This window comes from Lepidochelys kempii, chromosome 6 (genome assembly GCF_965140285.1).
Source record: "Lepidochelys kempii isolate rLepKem1 chromosome 6, rLepKem1.hap1, whole genome shotgun sequence".
Lineage (NCBI taxonomy): Eukaryota > Metazoa > Chordata > Testudines > Cheloniidae > Lepidochelys > Lepidochelys kempii.
In genome coordinates this window covers 51661742-51679166 of record NC_136385.1, presented here as the reverse complement: position 1 = coordinate 51679166, position 17425 = coordinate 51661742, and the positions used below count along the sequence as shown (strand labels likewise).

Here is a 17425-nt window from a genome sequence, read left to right as displayed (position 1 = left end):
TAGATGAAATCGAGGATCCAGTGAAATCAGTGGGGTTGTGCCATCGATTTTAATGGGGCCAGGATTTCACCCGATGTGTTGGCGAGCTGCTGGAGTCAAATTGTTTTTGGCTAGTTGAGCCAGTTATGTCCCACGCCACTTCTTAGAATAGCCCCGTTGATAAGGAATTCACCATTTACAAATATAGAATAGTTCCTGTAGCAAGCACTTAACATAACAGAGCAGCTGCCATTTAAAAACACACAGCAAACGCTTTCCTGCGACTTTGTGGGAGGATTATTTTTAGTCATTCATTTCTCAAATTGGCTCTTACACGCTGGGGGAGAAGGGGAATTTGCGAAATGTTTGTAGACCACATAAATGGTGTTTAGTACAATTGATCATGTTACTTTGACACTGTCACTTGCAATTTAGTGCTAAAAAATCTCCCAAAACAGCATCTCAGAGTAATCTGTTTGAATGCAGTCATTACCTGTTACAAACAACCCCCCTCTATGGTTTCCATAGAGCCATGCTGATCTGAAGTACTAAAATTTGAAAAAGATTTTTCCTCTCTGTTGATTTATATATATATATATATATAAAAATCAACGGAGAGGAAAAATCTTTTATATAAAATATGAAAAAAATGAATTCAGTCTTAACTGAATCAACAGAGAGGAAAATCAACAGAGAGGAAAAATCATATATATAAAATATGAAAAAAATGAATTCAGTCTTAACTGTCCAAGTACCAGGAAAAGTGGATCATCTAGAATAGCTAATTCAGCCCTGGCATAGCCAGGGAGAGATGAACATTTCTGCCTTGACTGAATGTGGCTAATGGTCATTCAATAACACCAGGATGTCTCTGGATTCTTGCTTTAGAGGTCATGTGAAATAAAGGTTTGCCTTTTGGATGTGGGGAAAAAGGTCTAGCAAACCTCTTCAATATATGTTTAACTTTACGCATGAGTAGTTCCATTAGCTTCAATGGGACCTACTCTTGCTGAAAATTAAACGTATGCTTAAGTGCTTTGCTAGATTGGGATCTTAGGGTAGTCTTCACTGTTTAGGATTATTTTTCAAGACTCTCTTTTACAGCAATGTAATTTCTAAATGATCAAGAGCTGCTTCTGCCCCCAGCCACCTGCAGTAAGTTGCTGTTGCTACAGCCTAGAACTGTGAGATACAATGTGTGATGAAGATGAAACCACTGCTCTTGTATGTGATAATGGCTCTGGGCTTTGCAAAGCTGGATTTGCAGGGGATGATGCGCCAAGGGCTGTTTTTCCATCGATCGTTGGACGTCCTCGACACCAGGTTAGTTGTTCCAAAAGGACAAAGGTTTTATTTCTCTTATACCGCCCTTGAAAACTGTGTTAGATATGATATAAGCATAATGTCGGTCTGAGCCTGTAGTTCTTTTGTAAAAAAATTATTGTATTCATGTTTTTTCCCCTCAAAATCAGGGAGAACAGAAAAAAAAAAAGACAAGAATTTACAGAATGGGAAATGAAAGGAAGGCAAGGGGGCAGGGAAGGAAAAGGAAAGACATATCTTGGTTTTCATCCACTAGGAATTAATCAAAGTTTTCTAAAAAGTTAGACCAAAGTTTTTCAGATTTGTCTGAGATCCCTCCTCTCCAATGATCCAGTTCTAAGGGAGGCCAAACTTTCACATGTTTCCATGGGACACTGGTGCGTTTAGAAACTGAAGATTTGAGTTGAATGGTTTTATGGGAGTAAGCTATCTTGCCCTTGTTGGAATATTTTTGCCAGTTCTCTGGAAAAGGTATTGCTGGGCTGTAAAGTCAATTATTGATCTGCAGGAGAATTCTGATAGCCCTTTCAATGGTATTCATGTGCACAAGTGAAACTGAACTGGTGCTTCAATATCATGAAGAGTGGGTGTAGCAGTGATCTCTTCAAAATTTCATTGTAAATATTTTCAGCTTTATAAAACTGCCTGCCAGTCAGTAAACGAAAGATCCATCTAGTCTCACGATTTACCATTGTTATTTAACATGACATTGATAGTCCTTTTTTTGCCTCCCATTATAAAACTGTCTGAACCCTGGGACCTTAAATCCTAGATTAGGTGACTAGTGAACCTTCTATGAGGGTAAATGACTAATGATCCTTAGCTGATAGAGGACTATTAGCATAAAAAAAAATATATTGCTGGGAGACCATAAATACTACTAGCAACCAAATTTATAGTAGAGATAAGATCCATTTATCATTACATTAAGCACTGGTAGAGACAATTAAGTTTCCAATTAAAGTCCTTAATAACATCCCTTTATCAATCCGAGCAGGGCTGATAAGCGTAATTTTGTGGCTAGCAGCTTCTTTTAACTGCTTAAATGTCCTCTCTATATATTTTAAAAGAAAATATCATAGAATCATAGAATATCAGGGTTGGAAGGGACCTCAGGAGGTCATCTAGTCCAACCCCCTGCTCAAAGCAGGACCAATCCCTAATTAAATATCTGTATTTTCAACAATTTAATAATTTTCAAAATTGAGTGCTTGCTACAAAATGTAGACTATATTCTTCTACTTGTCAAAAGTGGTTTACTTATTTCAGTAAAAGAATGCATGGAATTCAAGGTCAGGATGTTAGATTCCTGAAAACTAAAATGTGTCTTGGTAGCTGTAAGTAAAACATGATGACTGAAAACCTGCAATACTGTATGCACAAAACATGGTATATTATTTAGCTATTTGTCTTGCACATTGAGTTTTATTAATCATTAGAGTTAGCATGTAGTTTTAAGTTACACAAATGCATGCAGCTCAATGACTACATCTCCTAAATCATGAAATTAATGAATATCCAGCTACACATGGAATAGATTTTGATGGCAGTTGAATAATATTGTCCCAAATATGCTGTTCACATTACCTTAGGCAAACAAGATACAGTGGCTATTACAATCAAGACAAATGTAAAAAGACTATCCAGGGTTGGATACAGCCCCATGTAAATAATATGTCTGAAAGTATTTTTAAAAACTTCCTTTTAAATATGTTGTATAAATGTTTTTCATCTCTCTTGGTGTGTGGATAAGGGCCTTTTCAACAAGAGAGAAAAAGGGGTAATGATGAAACTGACTTTACACAAAGCACTGCCAAATGCAAGAAAAAGTGGAAAATAGAGAAATATTCTTTCCTCTCTAACTTTTCAGTTATAGCTTTTCGCAATAACTAAGGATGATAACTAGAGTAGGTACAACATTTTCAGACAAAAATGTGATTTTTTTCTCAAGATGTGTCCCTTTAAAATACACAATACAACACTAATTTTTTGACAACTACATGTTCCAGGGTGTTATGGTAGGAATGGGTCAAAAAGACAGTTACGTTGGGGATGAAGCCCAGAGTAAAAGAGGTATCCTGACACTGAAGTACCCCATTGAGCATGGGATCATCACTAACTGGGATGACATGGAAAAGGTGAGTGTTTTTCTTCATTTCATTTTGTCTGAGTCATTATTAATTTGTTTGGGTAGCACCCACAATGTGTGGCAGAAAGAAGGCACAATCCCTGCCTCCATAAAAGAACAGACACAAAGAACTTATGGGGAAGGTTGTACAATACATTAGTGGAACAGTCAAGGTGGTGATTGGTCTTGTCTTGGCAATAATAAGGCGGTCATAGGTTGCTGAGGCTTTTTAATTTTTCCAAATTATTATGCATATAAAATTATTCCTCAGCTTTGATAGTGTGATCTAGAAATACACTGACTTTATCTGCTGCATTTACAGAGTGCTGGGACCAGTTTTGAAGTCCTAACTTAGGCAAAGCTGCTTTTTTACATCTATTGGAATTTGGTCAAAGTAAAAGTTTTAGATTGGGATCCCCAGAATCCCAATGAAGAAACCTTAAAACATTCTTCCTTAACCTAGAAACACAAAAATAGAAAACAGAAAGGACCAATCCTTTCTCCTGGCCTCACAGGCAAGAAAACATGAAAGGATGTCTTTGCCTTGTATTTATATGTTGCTCTCTCAGTGCTGCGGATGATGTAGGCAAAATGTATTGGGGAATTCCAAATATTAGAGCAGAAAAGATGGAAATTGTTCTTAAATCCCACTCTGGCCTCTGAGCACAGGTTTATTCCCTATAGAACGTTTTTCTGTTGAGGACTCCAGTTTAGCCATAAATATCCCGAGGTGATAATGCTTCTTTATTTCCTATCAAGTAAGATTTTCCTGGTATTTATCTAATGGGCTTTATAACTCTTCCATGGAGTATCCATTAAAGGAAGGTCCTAAAGTGGGCACAGATATTGAGCTGTGCTGCTGGAGAACACATTGGAGAGACAAGGGTCACCAAAGCCTTGAAGGACTGTCAAAGCTTGCATTGCTAAATATAGATAGCACTGTCCACCATGAGGGATCTCAAAGTGCTTTACGGATTATGTGGCAAATAAACTCCAGTTACTGTAGAATTAATGACAATTCAATTCTGAGTTCAGGTCCAGGTTTAGTCGTCTGATTTTCAAAGATGGTGGAAATCATTGGACTTCATTTATAAAGCCTACATGAGCTAGGACTCTTGATCCCCATGGATGGGGACACTTTGGCTACCATAGAAGCCATGGAGCAGCTTTGCAGTCTGGAATGAAGAATTCCTTCCCTCATATACCTGTCCAATTCTTAGGTCAGCTACTGCATCTGGATTTTAATGGGCACAGCCACTTAATAAGGATGATAGGCTGCCTATCTGTGGTATCCCAAGTAAAAAGATTCTATGGTATAGAATTTGGCCCCAGATCTACTCTGTTATACTCCTGCAAACCCATTGATTTCAGCTAAAAACAACAGCAAAATTTGTCCTGTCCTGCATATGTTTTTGTGCAAGTATATTTAAAATTCATTGAAACTGTATTTGAAATGAGAAATGCCTCTTTCAACACAGTTTTGACCCACCAAGAAAGGAAGCAGTCAGCAAAATGTTGCCCTAAACTGTCTTTTCATTTTAGATTTGGCATCATTCTTTCTATAATGAACTTCGTGTTGCCCCAGAAGAGCATCCTGTGCTGCTGACTGAGGCCCCCTTAAATCCTAAGGCTAACAGGGAAAAAATGACTCAGGTAACAATTTGGATATTGTTGTGTTAATGCTGTGCTGCACAGGTTGTTTCAGCATAGGAGCCAAAAGTTAAACGGTCCTAGATATGCTACTCCCCCCTTCTTCCTGTAGGGAGTGCCTCCATGGTAGGATCAATGGCCATTGGTTGGGACATGTGGAAAAGCTTGTTTTTCTGCTGCCTATGCTGTTCCTCTTCTGTGGATAAGAAGAAAATGTTTAGTTATTACGTTTGGAAGTGATTCATATTTCTCAAGTGCCTTACAAACCCTAAGTAATCTTCCCTCACAGGGGTGGTTTGTTGCATTGTCCCATTTTTCTCCTGGGGAATGTGAGGTAAGGAGGTTAGGCCCCACATTCTCACAATAGTCTCTCATTTTAGATGCCTGGCTCTGGACAACTGTGGTCTGATATTCAGTAGGGCTGGGATGTCGAACCTCTCGTTGCCTTCAGCAGGAGTTGTGAGTGCTCAGCACTTCTGAAACTCAGGCCTTTAAGTGTCTGGTTTTGGGCACGTAGAAACTGAAGCATGTACTTGTTAAGGATGTAGGACTGGACATCTGGAGAATTTGTGTAATCAGCTGGTTGGTGTGTTATGTGTCATTCTGCGTCCAAATCACAGAGGATGTGAGTTTGTTATTGATCCCTCTATAGAGTTTGGCTCTTTAGCTCCAGCTGTAGAGACTCCTTGCTTCTCCTCTGCGGGTTGTCAGGTCAAACCCCAATGTATCAGAGAAGATGCAGCTGTCATGTAAGTGGGGACTTGCCTAGGATTCAAATTGCTTTAGGCCTTATACACTCAGGTTGAGCTTTCTCCATCCAGAGGAAATATGTAATTCACTGCTTAGTGCATGATTTGTGTTTCCCCATCTCCACAGATGATGTGAGTCTGCTACAACTGGAGTTAAAGAGCCAGACTCTGTAGCTGGGGCTGTAGGGACTTAAACCTTTAACTCTGCTGGAGGTCTCCAGTTCAATCCCCGGTGTTGGCCAAGACGGCAGTCATCACACACACATCCACATGATGTAATGAGTTATATTAATATTTGAATATGCAATATGTTATTTGCATTAATTCCCTTCCAACCAAATCCATTCCTTGGCTCCACATCAAACCATGATTTTCTCTACTTTTTCTCTAGCTCTCGCTTCAAATTCTCCCTCTACTCCCTCTAATCCAGCCCCCTGCATGATTCCCAGCCTGTCTGCCCACTGCCATGTGGCTGGAGCGATACCCTACATATTGGGTGAGGCATTACTCCAGCCATATGGTAAATGTGGGTGTTGGGGACTAGGCTCTAAGCATTGACACACAGCCTAGGGTATCTTGCCCGCAGCTCTGCAGTGGTATCAGCTGAAACAGCATTTCAGGAACCAGGGACAGAGTGTTCAAAAATGGGATTCTCCCTGCCAGTTTGGGGATTTAATAGGTCTAAAGGCATCCAAACTTAGATAGCACTTCTGAAAATTTTTCTGTTGTACGACATGCCCCCAGGCCATCTAGCAGATTGGCATCAGAGCCTGATCTAGAACTCAGGGGTCTGTGTCTTCTAGAGCACCACTCCATCCAGAAGGCCATACTGCTTCCCTCAAAAATTGGAGTGCGGAGTCACCAGTACTAAACACAAATATAGATATATACACGCTCAGTACCAAGAAAAAATTGACATGGATTTGCATTTCCCTTCATGCACATTTTTGGTATACATTTAATATGACCCTTATGTGTGTAATGACAATGTAAATGAGTTAATTAAGCAATAAGAACTGAGAGAGCCCCTTACTGGGAGGTAATACAAAGAAAGAGGTATTGCAAAGAACATGATCAAGATAGCTGCTTTCAACAACCAGACAATTGTTGCTTTCACAGCAAGACATGCCTGGTAGTGTGTGTCTGCCATTATGCAGTGATAATAAATTCAATTTAAAAAAAAAAAGATTATCACTTATTACATTAAGTCATTAATTGGAAATGAAATGCCAGTAATTAAAATATAGTTTGTCACTGAAAGGAACAAATCTTTTTCTTAAACCATAGTCTCTTTGCAGAGATGCTAACATATGAAATCAAGAGTCTAAATTTAACCCATCTGTCTTCATTGGCTCCCACTGGTGTAGGTACAGGTTCGGGAGGGAAGTTGTAATGATGGAAAGTGGCCATATCATTCCCTCCACTAGGGGGGACAAATTGCTCTCAGGAGCATGGGAAGCACTGACTGGGAAAGGGATGCACCCATGTTATCAGTGCTTGCCCCAAACAGCCTTCACTAGCAGAGATCCTAGCAAGGCCAGTTGGAAACTAAAGCTGCTCCACCTGGTGCAAACCTGAGGGAGAACCTGTGGTATGTACATAGACGCATAGTTTCTAAGATGCAAATGGCACATTAGGTACCTAAGTGTCATTTATGCCTTTGAAGATCTGCCCTGGAACATAGAAGGTTCTCTGATACTATAGCAATGGGTATGTCTGCTATAGGTACTTATAGAAGAACTTCACCTGTGTTTCCCTCTAATCCTCCTCCAGGGCAAGGGGCTAGGTTACCACAGAGATGGAAGTGTAGTTTACATCTCCGTGTGCCTGCCACACTGAATATGGCCCAATATGGACCTAAGCCAAATCCTAGTGAGATCAGTTGGAAGACTCAGTTGATTTAATTGAACTTTGGATCAAACCCTAAGCAAGTACAGTGTGCTGCCCCCCCCACCCCCCCGGTAAAACTGGATCAGGAGAGAACTCAAGAACACTGCAAGTGTAGCTAATAAAGGAGGAGGTGCTCTCAGTTTGTAGGAAAGGGATGGTGAGTGCATTGCTTTAGGGACATTCTTTGCCAGTGTTTGAAGAAATGGTATCATTTGTCTTGGGGGCCTCGGGGTCTAATACCTCAGGGGAAGTGGTGGCAGCTGGGAAGGTTTTATCAGAGTGGGGAGGTAGACAGTGAGTCATTCTTGTTTAGTGATTAGAGCAGGGACTAGGAGTCGGGACTCCTGGGTTCCATTCCCATTATGCCCCTAACTTCTTTTGTCAGTTTGGAGAGAGAAGGTGGGTGAGGTAATATCTTTTAATGGACCAACATCTGTTGGTGAGAAAGACAAGCTTTCGAGATCCACAGAGCTTGTCTCTCTCACCAACAGAAGTTGTCCACTAAAAGATATTACCTCACCCACCTTGTTTCTTTAATATCCTGGGACCAACATGGCTACAATTACATTTGTGAGTTTGGGAAAGTTAGTTCCCCATTCTTTGCCTTAGTTTCCCTATCTATAAATTGTATATAACAACACCCACTTCACTGGAATGATGTGCAGCTTAATAAAGCTTTAAAATCATCAGAGGAAGTGGGCCATAGAAGTGTATATTGTTTATAACTCTTTGCTATTGCAAGTTCTTGAGAAACAAGTGTGGAAAACAAAGGAAATTTGTGATATTTTTAATGGTGCTTTGACACCAGGATGAGGGCGGATGCATAGGGTTTAATGGTTAAAAAAAAAAAACAAAATCCCAAACCCAGACTTTTAAATACAAAAGTAACATTAAAATGCAAGAGAAACAATATAAAATGTATGTAATTTATTTTCCTTTTTGTTTTAGACTAGTGGGTGAACTTTACCTACAAGATGTATCTTATTTATGTGAAGAGTAATATTACTGGGAAAAGTACATCATTAAATAATATTTCTTTCCAGCTGAAAATGCTTGACACAACAATAATTAACTTTTAAGTTCAAACACGTATTAATTACATTGTGTTCTAAATCCTATTTATAATCTGAATATATTTTAAAGGGATAAAATATACATGTTACGGTTATTTTTTTCCTTTGGGTTGACACAGAATTTTGTTTACACAGCAGTGAATGGATGAAATTAATTTTAGTAGGTTGTTGGGGAGATGAGTTATCTGGGTATAAATCTGCACTAGCAAGTGATCTATAAGTTAAGGGAAGACTTATTGTCTCTTCAAATGCTCCTGATTGTATAGCCTAAAGATTCCTAAACTCTTAATTGCAGATCATGTTTGAGACATTCAATGTACCTGCTATGTATGTAGCAATTCAGGCAGTTCTATCTCTATATGCATCTGGTCGAACCACTGGTGAGTTTCTGTGGGTGTCAGTCTTACTGTCTGTCTCTCTCATGTATGCTGATATAGACACACTATATATGTTCTGTCAAGAAGCTATAGCCATCTAGGAACTGCATGCTTGCCCTATACTGTACAAGCATATCATGGCCCTGGCCATTACAAGAATAGAACTCTTCTCTTTCTGTTCCAAAAGTACTAGCCCTTTACCTGTTCATGTATCGGAGAATTTCTCTGAGGAGCATATAACCTATGTTTATATTAGAGAAAGACGATATAGTTTGAGACTCCACTTAACTGCACATCAGATAAAAGAAGCAAACACTTAACCAACTCATGTTCCAAATCCCCACTTTATTTATTTCCATGTTATCTTTACCATTAAACATGTTCCTGACAAAAGAATACTATTGAATCATTATAAGAAAATATCCTGTTTAAACATTATACTTGTCAATTATCTAACTCAGAGTCTGCTGTGAAGAGATAATTAGCATTAGCAGAGAGATCCCTCATGACAACCATTTAATACCTGATCAAGTATTAAGGCCATAAATTATATTTCAGGAACACTGAGGCCTTGGTACATTTTGAAAAAAATTGAAAATACCATCTGGCTTTACAACCTGGTGCCTCAGTCTAGTTCAGGGGTGCGTAAACTACAGCCTGTGGGCAGGATCCGGCCCACCAGCCATGTAAATTCGGCACTCGAGCTCCTACTGGGAAATGGGGTCTGGGGCTTGCTCTGCTCTGGCCCTCCAGCTGGGGAAGCAGCGACCTGGCCCCCCTCCAGCTCCTATGCCTAGGGACAGCCAGGGGGCTCTGCTCTGCATGTTGTCCCCACCCCAAGCACTGACCCCACAGCTCCCATTGGCTGGGAACCACAGCCAATGGGAGCTGCAGGGGCAGTGCCTACAGACAGAGCAGAGTGCAGAACCACCTGGCCATGCCTCCACATAGGAGCCGGGGAAGGGACATGCTGCAGCTTCTGGGAGCTGCTTGAGGTAAGCGCTGTCCAGAGCCTGCACTCTGAGACCCTCCCCACGCCCCAACCCCCTGTCCCAGCACCCTCCTGCACCCCAAACTACTCATCCCCAGCCCCATCCCAGACCCCGCACCCTAATCCCCAGCCTGGAGCCCCCTCCCACACCCCGAACTCATTTCTGGCTCCACCCCGAAGCCCATACTCAAACCAGAGCCCTCACCCCCTCCTGCACGCCAACCCCAATGTTGTGAGCATTTATGGCCCGCCATACAATTTCTATTCCCAGATGTGGCCCTTGGGCCAAAAAGTTTGCCCACCCCGTGTCTAGTTTGTGAAAAGAGATCACCCGTTTGTGGGAATCAACCTTTGTGGCAAATTGTTGATTCCTTTAAAAGACTCCATTCTGTGTGTATTTAATATTGGAAACTTTCATCCACTTTTCAATGGAAAAGATGTTCTTCACTTCCTGCCCTAAAGTGCAGCAACACTACACAGTGCAATGCAATGCACTGTTAAACAGTTGCTGTGTTCAGCCCTGAGGAGGCTGTATTTTAATTGTCGATGAGATGATCTCTGTGTGCAATTTTACATCATTTTTAGTCCATGTAGTGCTCTGAGTCTTTTGAGATGAAGAGCTCTGTATAAATGTAAGATCATTATCATTCGCATCAGTTGAGAGAGAACAATACAGTACAATTGCAGAATGCTTCATGCTTTTGCCAAAGGCAGTTGCTTCTTTGTGTATGCTAACAATTTCCACCACACACAAGCAGAGCTCCACTTATAATGAAGACAAAAGGGGTTATCATATGAACATCTCCTAACAAAGTCCTTTTATTATTGTTTCAGCTTTCTCTTAGAATGTGCAGAAGTTGTGGGTTCTATGTTGGCTGAGAATGCCAAGCTTTTCCTTTTCTTTCCCAGGAATCGTTCTGGACTCTGGGGATGGTGTCACACACAATGTACCCATCTATGAGGGTTATGCTTTGCCCCATGCCATCATGAGGCTGGACCTGGCAGGGAGAGACCTCACCGATTATCTCATGAAAATTCTCACAGAAAGAGGCTATTCTTTCGTCACCACTGGTAATAAGATGCCTTCCATATGCAACTTACATGGGCACACTAACTCTTTTTGGTGTCATATTGGACTTCAAGTGTGTATGTGATTTGCTACACCAAAGCTGCATTGCAAGGTACAACCCTCGATAGGCCAGAGACATAGACAGTGTGAGCTAGTGGGCTTCTTCCATCTCTAAGGTCCAGGATGCTGGTGCTTTGCAGGCTGAGCAGGAAATGTACAACATAAATAAGCTGTTTTGTTTTTTTTGTCCATGTATTGTCACAGCCATTTTGCTCCCAAGGGGAACTAGTATATGGCAATATTTTTACTATTGTGTTCTGGCTAGTGATGTTTGTTGGAGGTTTGGTGGCACAAACATGAATTCATCTGCACAATACCCCTAGAAGGAAGTATGACACAATCAGCATGATTTTACAGATGGGGAAACTGGGGCATGGAAATGTTAAGCAATTTCCTGGAGGCCACACATTGGTCAATGTCAGAATTACAACTAGAGCCCAAGAGTCCCTATGTCACAAGTCTGTGATTAATCCACTAGACTATACTGCATCCCTGCGCGCACGCACACGTGTGATGGAATCTGTCCCGAGAGTGTCTTCTGGCTGCCATATTGAATGCTGATAAAAGATATAATTAATGTGATCCTTTTTTTAAAATAACATTTCTTTCTTCTTTTTGTTGGGTGTTTGTAGCGGAGCGTGAGATTGTGCGGGACATAAAGGAGAAGCTTTGCTACGTGGCTTTGGATTTTGAGAATGAAATGGCAACAGCTGCTTCTTCCTCTTCTCTCGAGAAGAGTTATGAACTTCCTGATGGGCAAGTCATCACCATTGGGAATGAAAGATTCCGATGCCCAGAAACTCTCTTCCAACCTTCATTCATAGGTGGGCCTGGGCGGTGTTTGCAAAGGGCGTGGCTGAATTGGAAAATAATGTTGTGTTTAACTGTAAGGGAAACATTAAAATATAGATACTTTTATGTCCTGAGAACCTGTAGCTTCTATTGACTCCATCAGGAGTTGGGTTTGCTCAGCCCCTCTGATATATGGGGAAGTTACTCTTTGGAAAATGTAGACAGATCTGGTGGTTTTGCTATATATTAATTTGCCTATCAGGCTAGAAAGTACCAGGGTTCTAAGACAGTGATTTTTCATGTTTGTGTCAAACACCTGTACCAGTTCACCAGACTAAGACCAAAGCCTACCAGCCAGTACTTTAGTACCATGAGAAGATACTGCTTCCAGTTCAGACGGATTGATATCAGTACAGCTGTACATTAGTGCTAGGTGAGATAAATATCTGAGAATGTAAGAAAAAATATTTCTCATCCAGATGCTGCCTCTGCTCCACAATCAGTTCCCTAGTCTTCAGCTCAGCAAGCTATAGAGTATAAAACCCATGTATTATTATTTTCCAGTAGTTTATCTACAACCCTTTGCAGAGTCAAAATCCACCTTCAGTGTATGGTAGTTCAAGCCTTCCTCCCATTGACTTCAGCAACGAGGCCTGAGTAATGACAGCAGGACTGGCCCATAGTCAGTTCAGTCCTGCTTCCCTGGAAGTGGTAAAACTCTCACTGATTTCTATCAACAAGTCTGTCCATTGAAGCACCTGTATAGCCCCCATCTCGGTATCTGAGCCCCTGTCCTGGAGCAGGAGCAGGCCTCTGTGGAAACTGGGATGTGGAAAGATTAAGGGATTTGAGGATACACAGTAGCAGAACCACCACTGATGCCCAGCAGTTCTTGGGCACACAAGTCCGTGTCAGAATGAGAGTTCTGAATTATTTGAAAGCATGACTCTGTGTAAATTGTACTCTGTCACAGGGAAACTCCTTGTATCTCTTCTGGGGGAAAAATATCACCACCATAAGTGGGCTTTACTGTGTTTTCATGTTACCCAGTTATTCAAACTGGCTTATAAGAATCGTTTTATCCAGCTGGAGTTGAGAGTGGGTCTTACTTCTTGCTAATACCAATATACTTGACCGCAGGAACAGCAGACTATTGTGGGAACAGCTCAAACTGCTCTTTTTTTTGTTTGCTAAATGATGGCATCAATTTATACTTGAGGCAATCTAAATCCCAAGCATTAGAACACAGTAGGAGAGAATTTTTCTTCTTTTCAAGTCTATTTTATGTCTGCCATTTGTAATCCTGTTCCCACCCGGATTTGACAGGGAAGGTAAAAAATTGCACTTATCTTTATCTTCCCACCCCACCCACCCCCCAGCATCTCATAGCTTGTTCCTGGAATTTTCTTAAGGGAGCTATGTCAGCAAATACAGTATGTTTAGGGACCATTGACCCTGATCTGTATGAGTCATCCTTCCATGTTGACAGTAGTAAAGAAATAGGTGAAATGGATTCCTAAACATATACATGTAATGTATTGAAATATTATTTTCAAACAGGAATGGAATCTGCAGGTGTTCATGAAACCACTTATAACAGCATTATGAAATGTGATATTGACATCCGTAAGGATCTCTATGCTAATAATGTGCTCTCTGGGGGAACAACAATGTACCCTGGTATTGGTGATCGCATGCAGAAAGAGATCACAGCTTTGGCTCCAAGTACTATGAAGATTAAGGTAATCCTAGCACTTTATACAGATTTTTTTTCGAGTTTCTTTTGTTAAGAAATCAGACCACAAGAGAACAAGTGTTTAGTGCTTAGAACAGAAGACTGGAAGCTACTGCAGCTGATTCTGTTCCTGGCTGTGCCATGGATTTTTGTGACCTTGGGCAAGTCATCTAACCTTTCTTCCTTATTTTATCAATGTCACTCAGGATTCAGAGACAGATTTGTCAGATATTGGCATAAAAATGGTAATTGAAACTGTGTGAGTGAATGAGGTCTCCTAAAGACAGTGTAAAGAGGGAGCCAACAACAGAGCCCTCTGTGACTCTAATGGAAATTGAAATAGGAGAAGAGAGAACCCATCAAAAGAGAGACTGAATAAACAACCAAAGAGGTAGAAGGAGAAACAGGAGAGGATGGAGCTGCAAAAACCAAAGGAGGATTGGGGTCTAGGGCCGTATCAGGTGGGAGGCTCCCAGAGCTCGGGCTGCAGCCCGAGCCTGAATGTCTGCACCACAATTAAACAGCCCCTTAGCACAAGCCTGATGAGACTAAGTCAGCTGACATGGGCCAGCTGTGGGTGTCTAATTGCTGCGTAGACATATGCTAAGAGACCAAAGAGAGTCTGCTAAGCCAGTGACCGTGCCTCCAACTGAGGAACTCCAGACTAGAAGGAAATGACCCAGGGGAAAACATAATTTGAGGTAGCTCAGTAACAGGGCTGGACGCTTTAATAAACCGCTAGGACCCTGGGTCAGGACTTGATGGCATAGGTAGGCCCAGGTTCCTCTATCTTGCACTGTTCCCCACCCCTCCACCCACTCCTTTGTAGTGACCCATCTCTGGAGGAGCAATTGGAGCATGAGGGGTGATTGAGGCTGCAGTCTGAGCTCCCTCTGGGATGACCGAATTGGCAGAAACCATGAGGCCACTAGGCCAGCTGTCATCAGACTTTTCCACTACGTGCCCCACAGAATGTACAATCTAAATAGACAAGACAGATAACTGGTGGGAGGGGAAATAGGGGCACACAGAAGTGAAGAAACTTGCCCATGGTAACACAGCAGCTCGGGGCGGAGCTGTGAATTGAACCCAGGTCAAGCAGTAAGTCCAGGTCCTTGTCTACTAGATCACACTGAGAAGAGATGAACAATTAACTTTGACTTGGGTGAGGGTGCCAAAAATTATTCTCAGATATTAAAGCTCTGGGGACCAACTCTGGGTTTGTTAAACAGCAACAAAACCCCCTACAAGATGCTGCCCAAATCAAACACTCATTAAATCAAACTTTTCTGGTAACTTTCTCATGAAATAGGAATAATTACAAGCAGCAGCACAACTCTTTAGCCTTAATCTAATTAAATAAGCATCTCATTTAAATCTTAATGAACAACTAGGGCCAAGATTTTCAAAAGTTACTAGTGATTTGGGGGGGCCCAACTGGAGACACCTTATTAGGGCCTGATTTTCCAAAAGTGCTGAGCACCTGCCCTCTAGGACCCCTTTAAAGTGTCTCAAATTGGGCACCCAAACACAATCATTTTTGAAAATCTAAAAGTATATGGGGCCCAATCCTGTGAGGTTCCGTGCAATCTCAACTTACTTGAAAGTCAGTTAGTTAAGTATATTGGCCCACATGCATCCAAAGAACGTTAATGCACTACAACACACCTTAAAGGAAAGGCCATCTAGGGATTTTAGCTGGGACACCCAGGTACGTGCATAGCAAGTGGTTGTTTTTCATCTAGATAACATGTAATAAACAGCTGATGAGCACTTTCTTGGCTTCAATGTGGATCAAGTTACTAAAACCCCCTGGCAATCTGCAGATAGCTGACTGTTTTGGTCCTTGCCCGTTTTTCATTACCATCTTCAGGTCTGATTCAGAATAGTGCTGAGTATCTGCCACTCCATTGGCTTCCTCTCAGGATCTGGCCCATATAGTCAGGAGCCAAATTGTTACATTGAAATAATTCTGACTGCAGCTGCAAGGCTGAAGAGATGACTGGCTTTTTAGCTGTTGGATGTTTTATTTCAATGGTATTGCACTGCTGTAATGGAGAACTGGCTTTGACCTAGTAAATTTGCACAGACGAGATGTTATTGTGTGAGCTACTCATTACTCTGCTCGTAAAATGTTACACTTCTCTCCCCTTCTAGATGATCGCACCACCAGAACGTAAGTACTCCGTCTGGATTGGGGGCTCGATCTTGGCTTCCCTGTCTACCTTCCAGCAAATGTGGATCAGCAAAGATGAATATGAGGAAGCTGGTCCTTCTATTGTCCATCGCAAATGCTTTTGAGTACACTCATGATATGCCATCAGTGATAAGTATCAGCGGTTCTCTACACCACATCCCCCCTTGTGGGCAGTACATGCTTTAGGCTTCCTTCCATCGCTTATTAAAACACAATAAATGGTTATCATGCTGATTAGTATATTGTTTGTCTTGTTTTTGAATGAGGAAAAGACACTGTAATTTAACATGCAGTTGACAGATGCCTTCCAAGAGTAATTATAGCAATAAAACAATCAATTCTGTAGAAATTTTCCTTCATGAATCTCAGAGCATTTTACAAACATTCACAAGTTAAGCCTCACAAAGTTGCTGTGGTGCTGATCAGTAGTATTACCCTCTTTTACTGATGGAGAATCTGAACTGCACAAAAATTAAATGATTTCTCCAACCTCATATAAATTGAAATTCTCCCCTTGTGCAGAGACCCATCACAAAGTCTATGCACCCTATAAGCCTTATTTGAGTATTATGTGGTGCATAGCTTTTTTGCTGTCCCTCTGTATAGGGATGAATTTCCCCACAGTGAGAAAGTGGCAGACACAGCAAATTTAGATGGGTCCTAAAGTGCAAAGTTCTTTGTGCAGAAGTTGCATATAATCTTTTCCTTTGCTTCCCATGATTGTTTGGCAGGAACCCATGCTATCAGCCACAAGGGTCAACAAACTGTAGTGCTTTGGTGCTGTAATTACATGTACCAGATTAATTTACCTGTCACACATTGTTCTGCTTAAATGTCTTTTTTTTTAATCAGTTAATTGATTTTAATTAACTTGCTATCACTGTCCTTTTTATGCCAAATAAATTAATACTAAGTAAATAACAAGCCTTTCAAATGTGTTATCAAACTCTTCTGGTTTAATGGATCAATAAAAGTGTAATTATCCATGCTAAAGTGATTTACATTAATTATATAGTAACCAATTAGTATAAACATATAATAATAAGTAGTCATAACAGTCTATTTTAATTTAATTAGCTCATGAAAATTGCTTTGTTAAATTCCAACTAAGTATTCAAGATAAGCAATTTTAAAATTAAACTAACAAAAGTTTCACAATTTCTATAAAAAAAATTTGCCTTTACTTCCAAATGGCTCAGTGTACTGTAATGTACTGTGCTTGAAACTGATGACAGCGTTTGTACCCTCCTTGCTATGTTTCAAGTGCCAAACAAACTTATTTGACATATGGACCTGATTCTGCACTCCTTAGGAAAGCCTCCCTTTGACTTCATGACTTTAATACCAGGCCTTCCGAGTTCACTCACTATGAGGTATGCTAGGTAAGTATTATACCTGTTCCTAGATTGAGA

General features: G+C 40.9%; 1 protein-coding gene across 4 annotated transcripts; it reads left to right on the top strand.

The window, feature by feature from the left end:
- Positions 1-1173: 1173 nt before the first annotated feature.
- LOC140913850 (actin, aortic smooth muscle) lies at positions 1174-16178 on the top strand. 4 transcript variants are annotated; one of them, XM_073350661.2, is made up of 8 exons: positions 1174-1302; positions 3312-3440; positions 4973-5083; positions 9088-9172; positions 11070-11231; positions 11922-12113; positions 13642-13823; positions 15974-16178. In XM_073350661.2, the coding sequence occupies exons 1-8, from the start codon at positions 1174-1176 to the stop codon at positions 16115-16117; spliced, it is 1134 nt and encodes a 377-aa protein (XP_073206762.1). In that variant the 3' UTR covers positions 16118-16178. The 4 variants fall into 4 exon arrangements, with proteins under 4 accessions (XP_073206762.1, XP_078709624.1, XP_078709623.1 ...); XM_078853498.1 differs by lacking the exon at positions 3312-3440; XM_078853497.1 differs by lacking the exon at positions 4973-5083.
- Positions 16179-17425: the final 1247 nt, after the last annotated feature.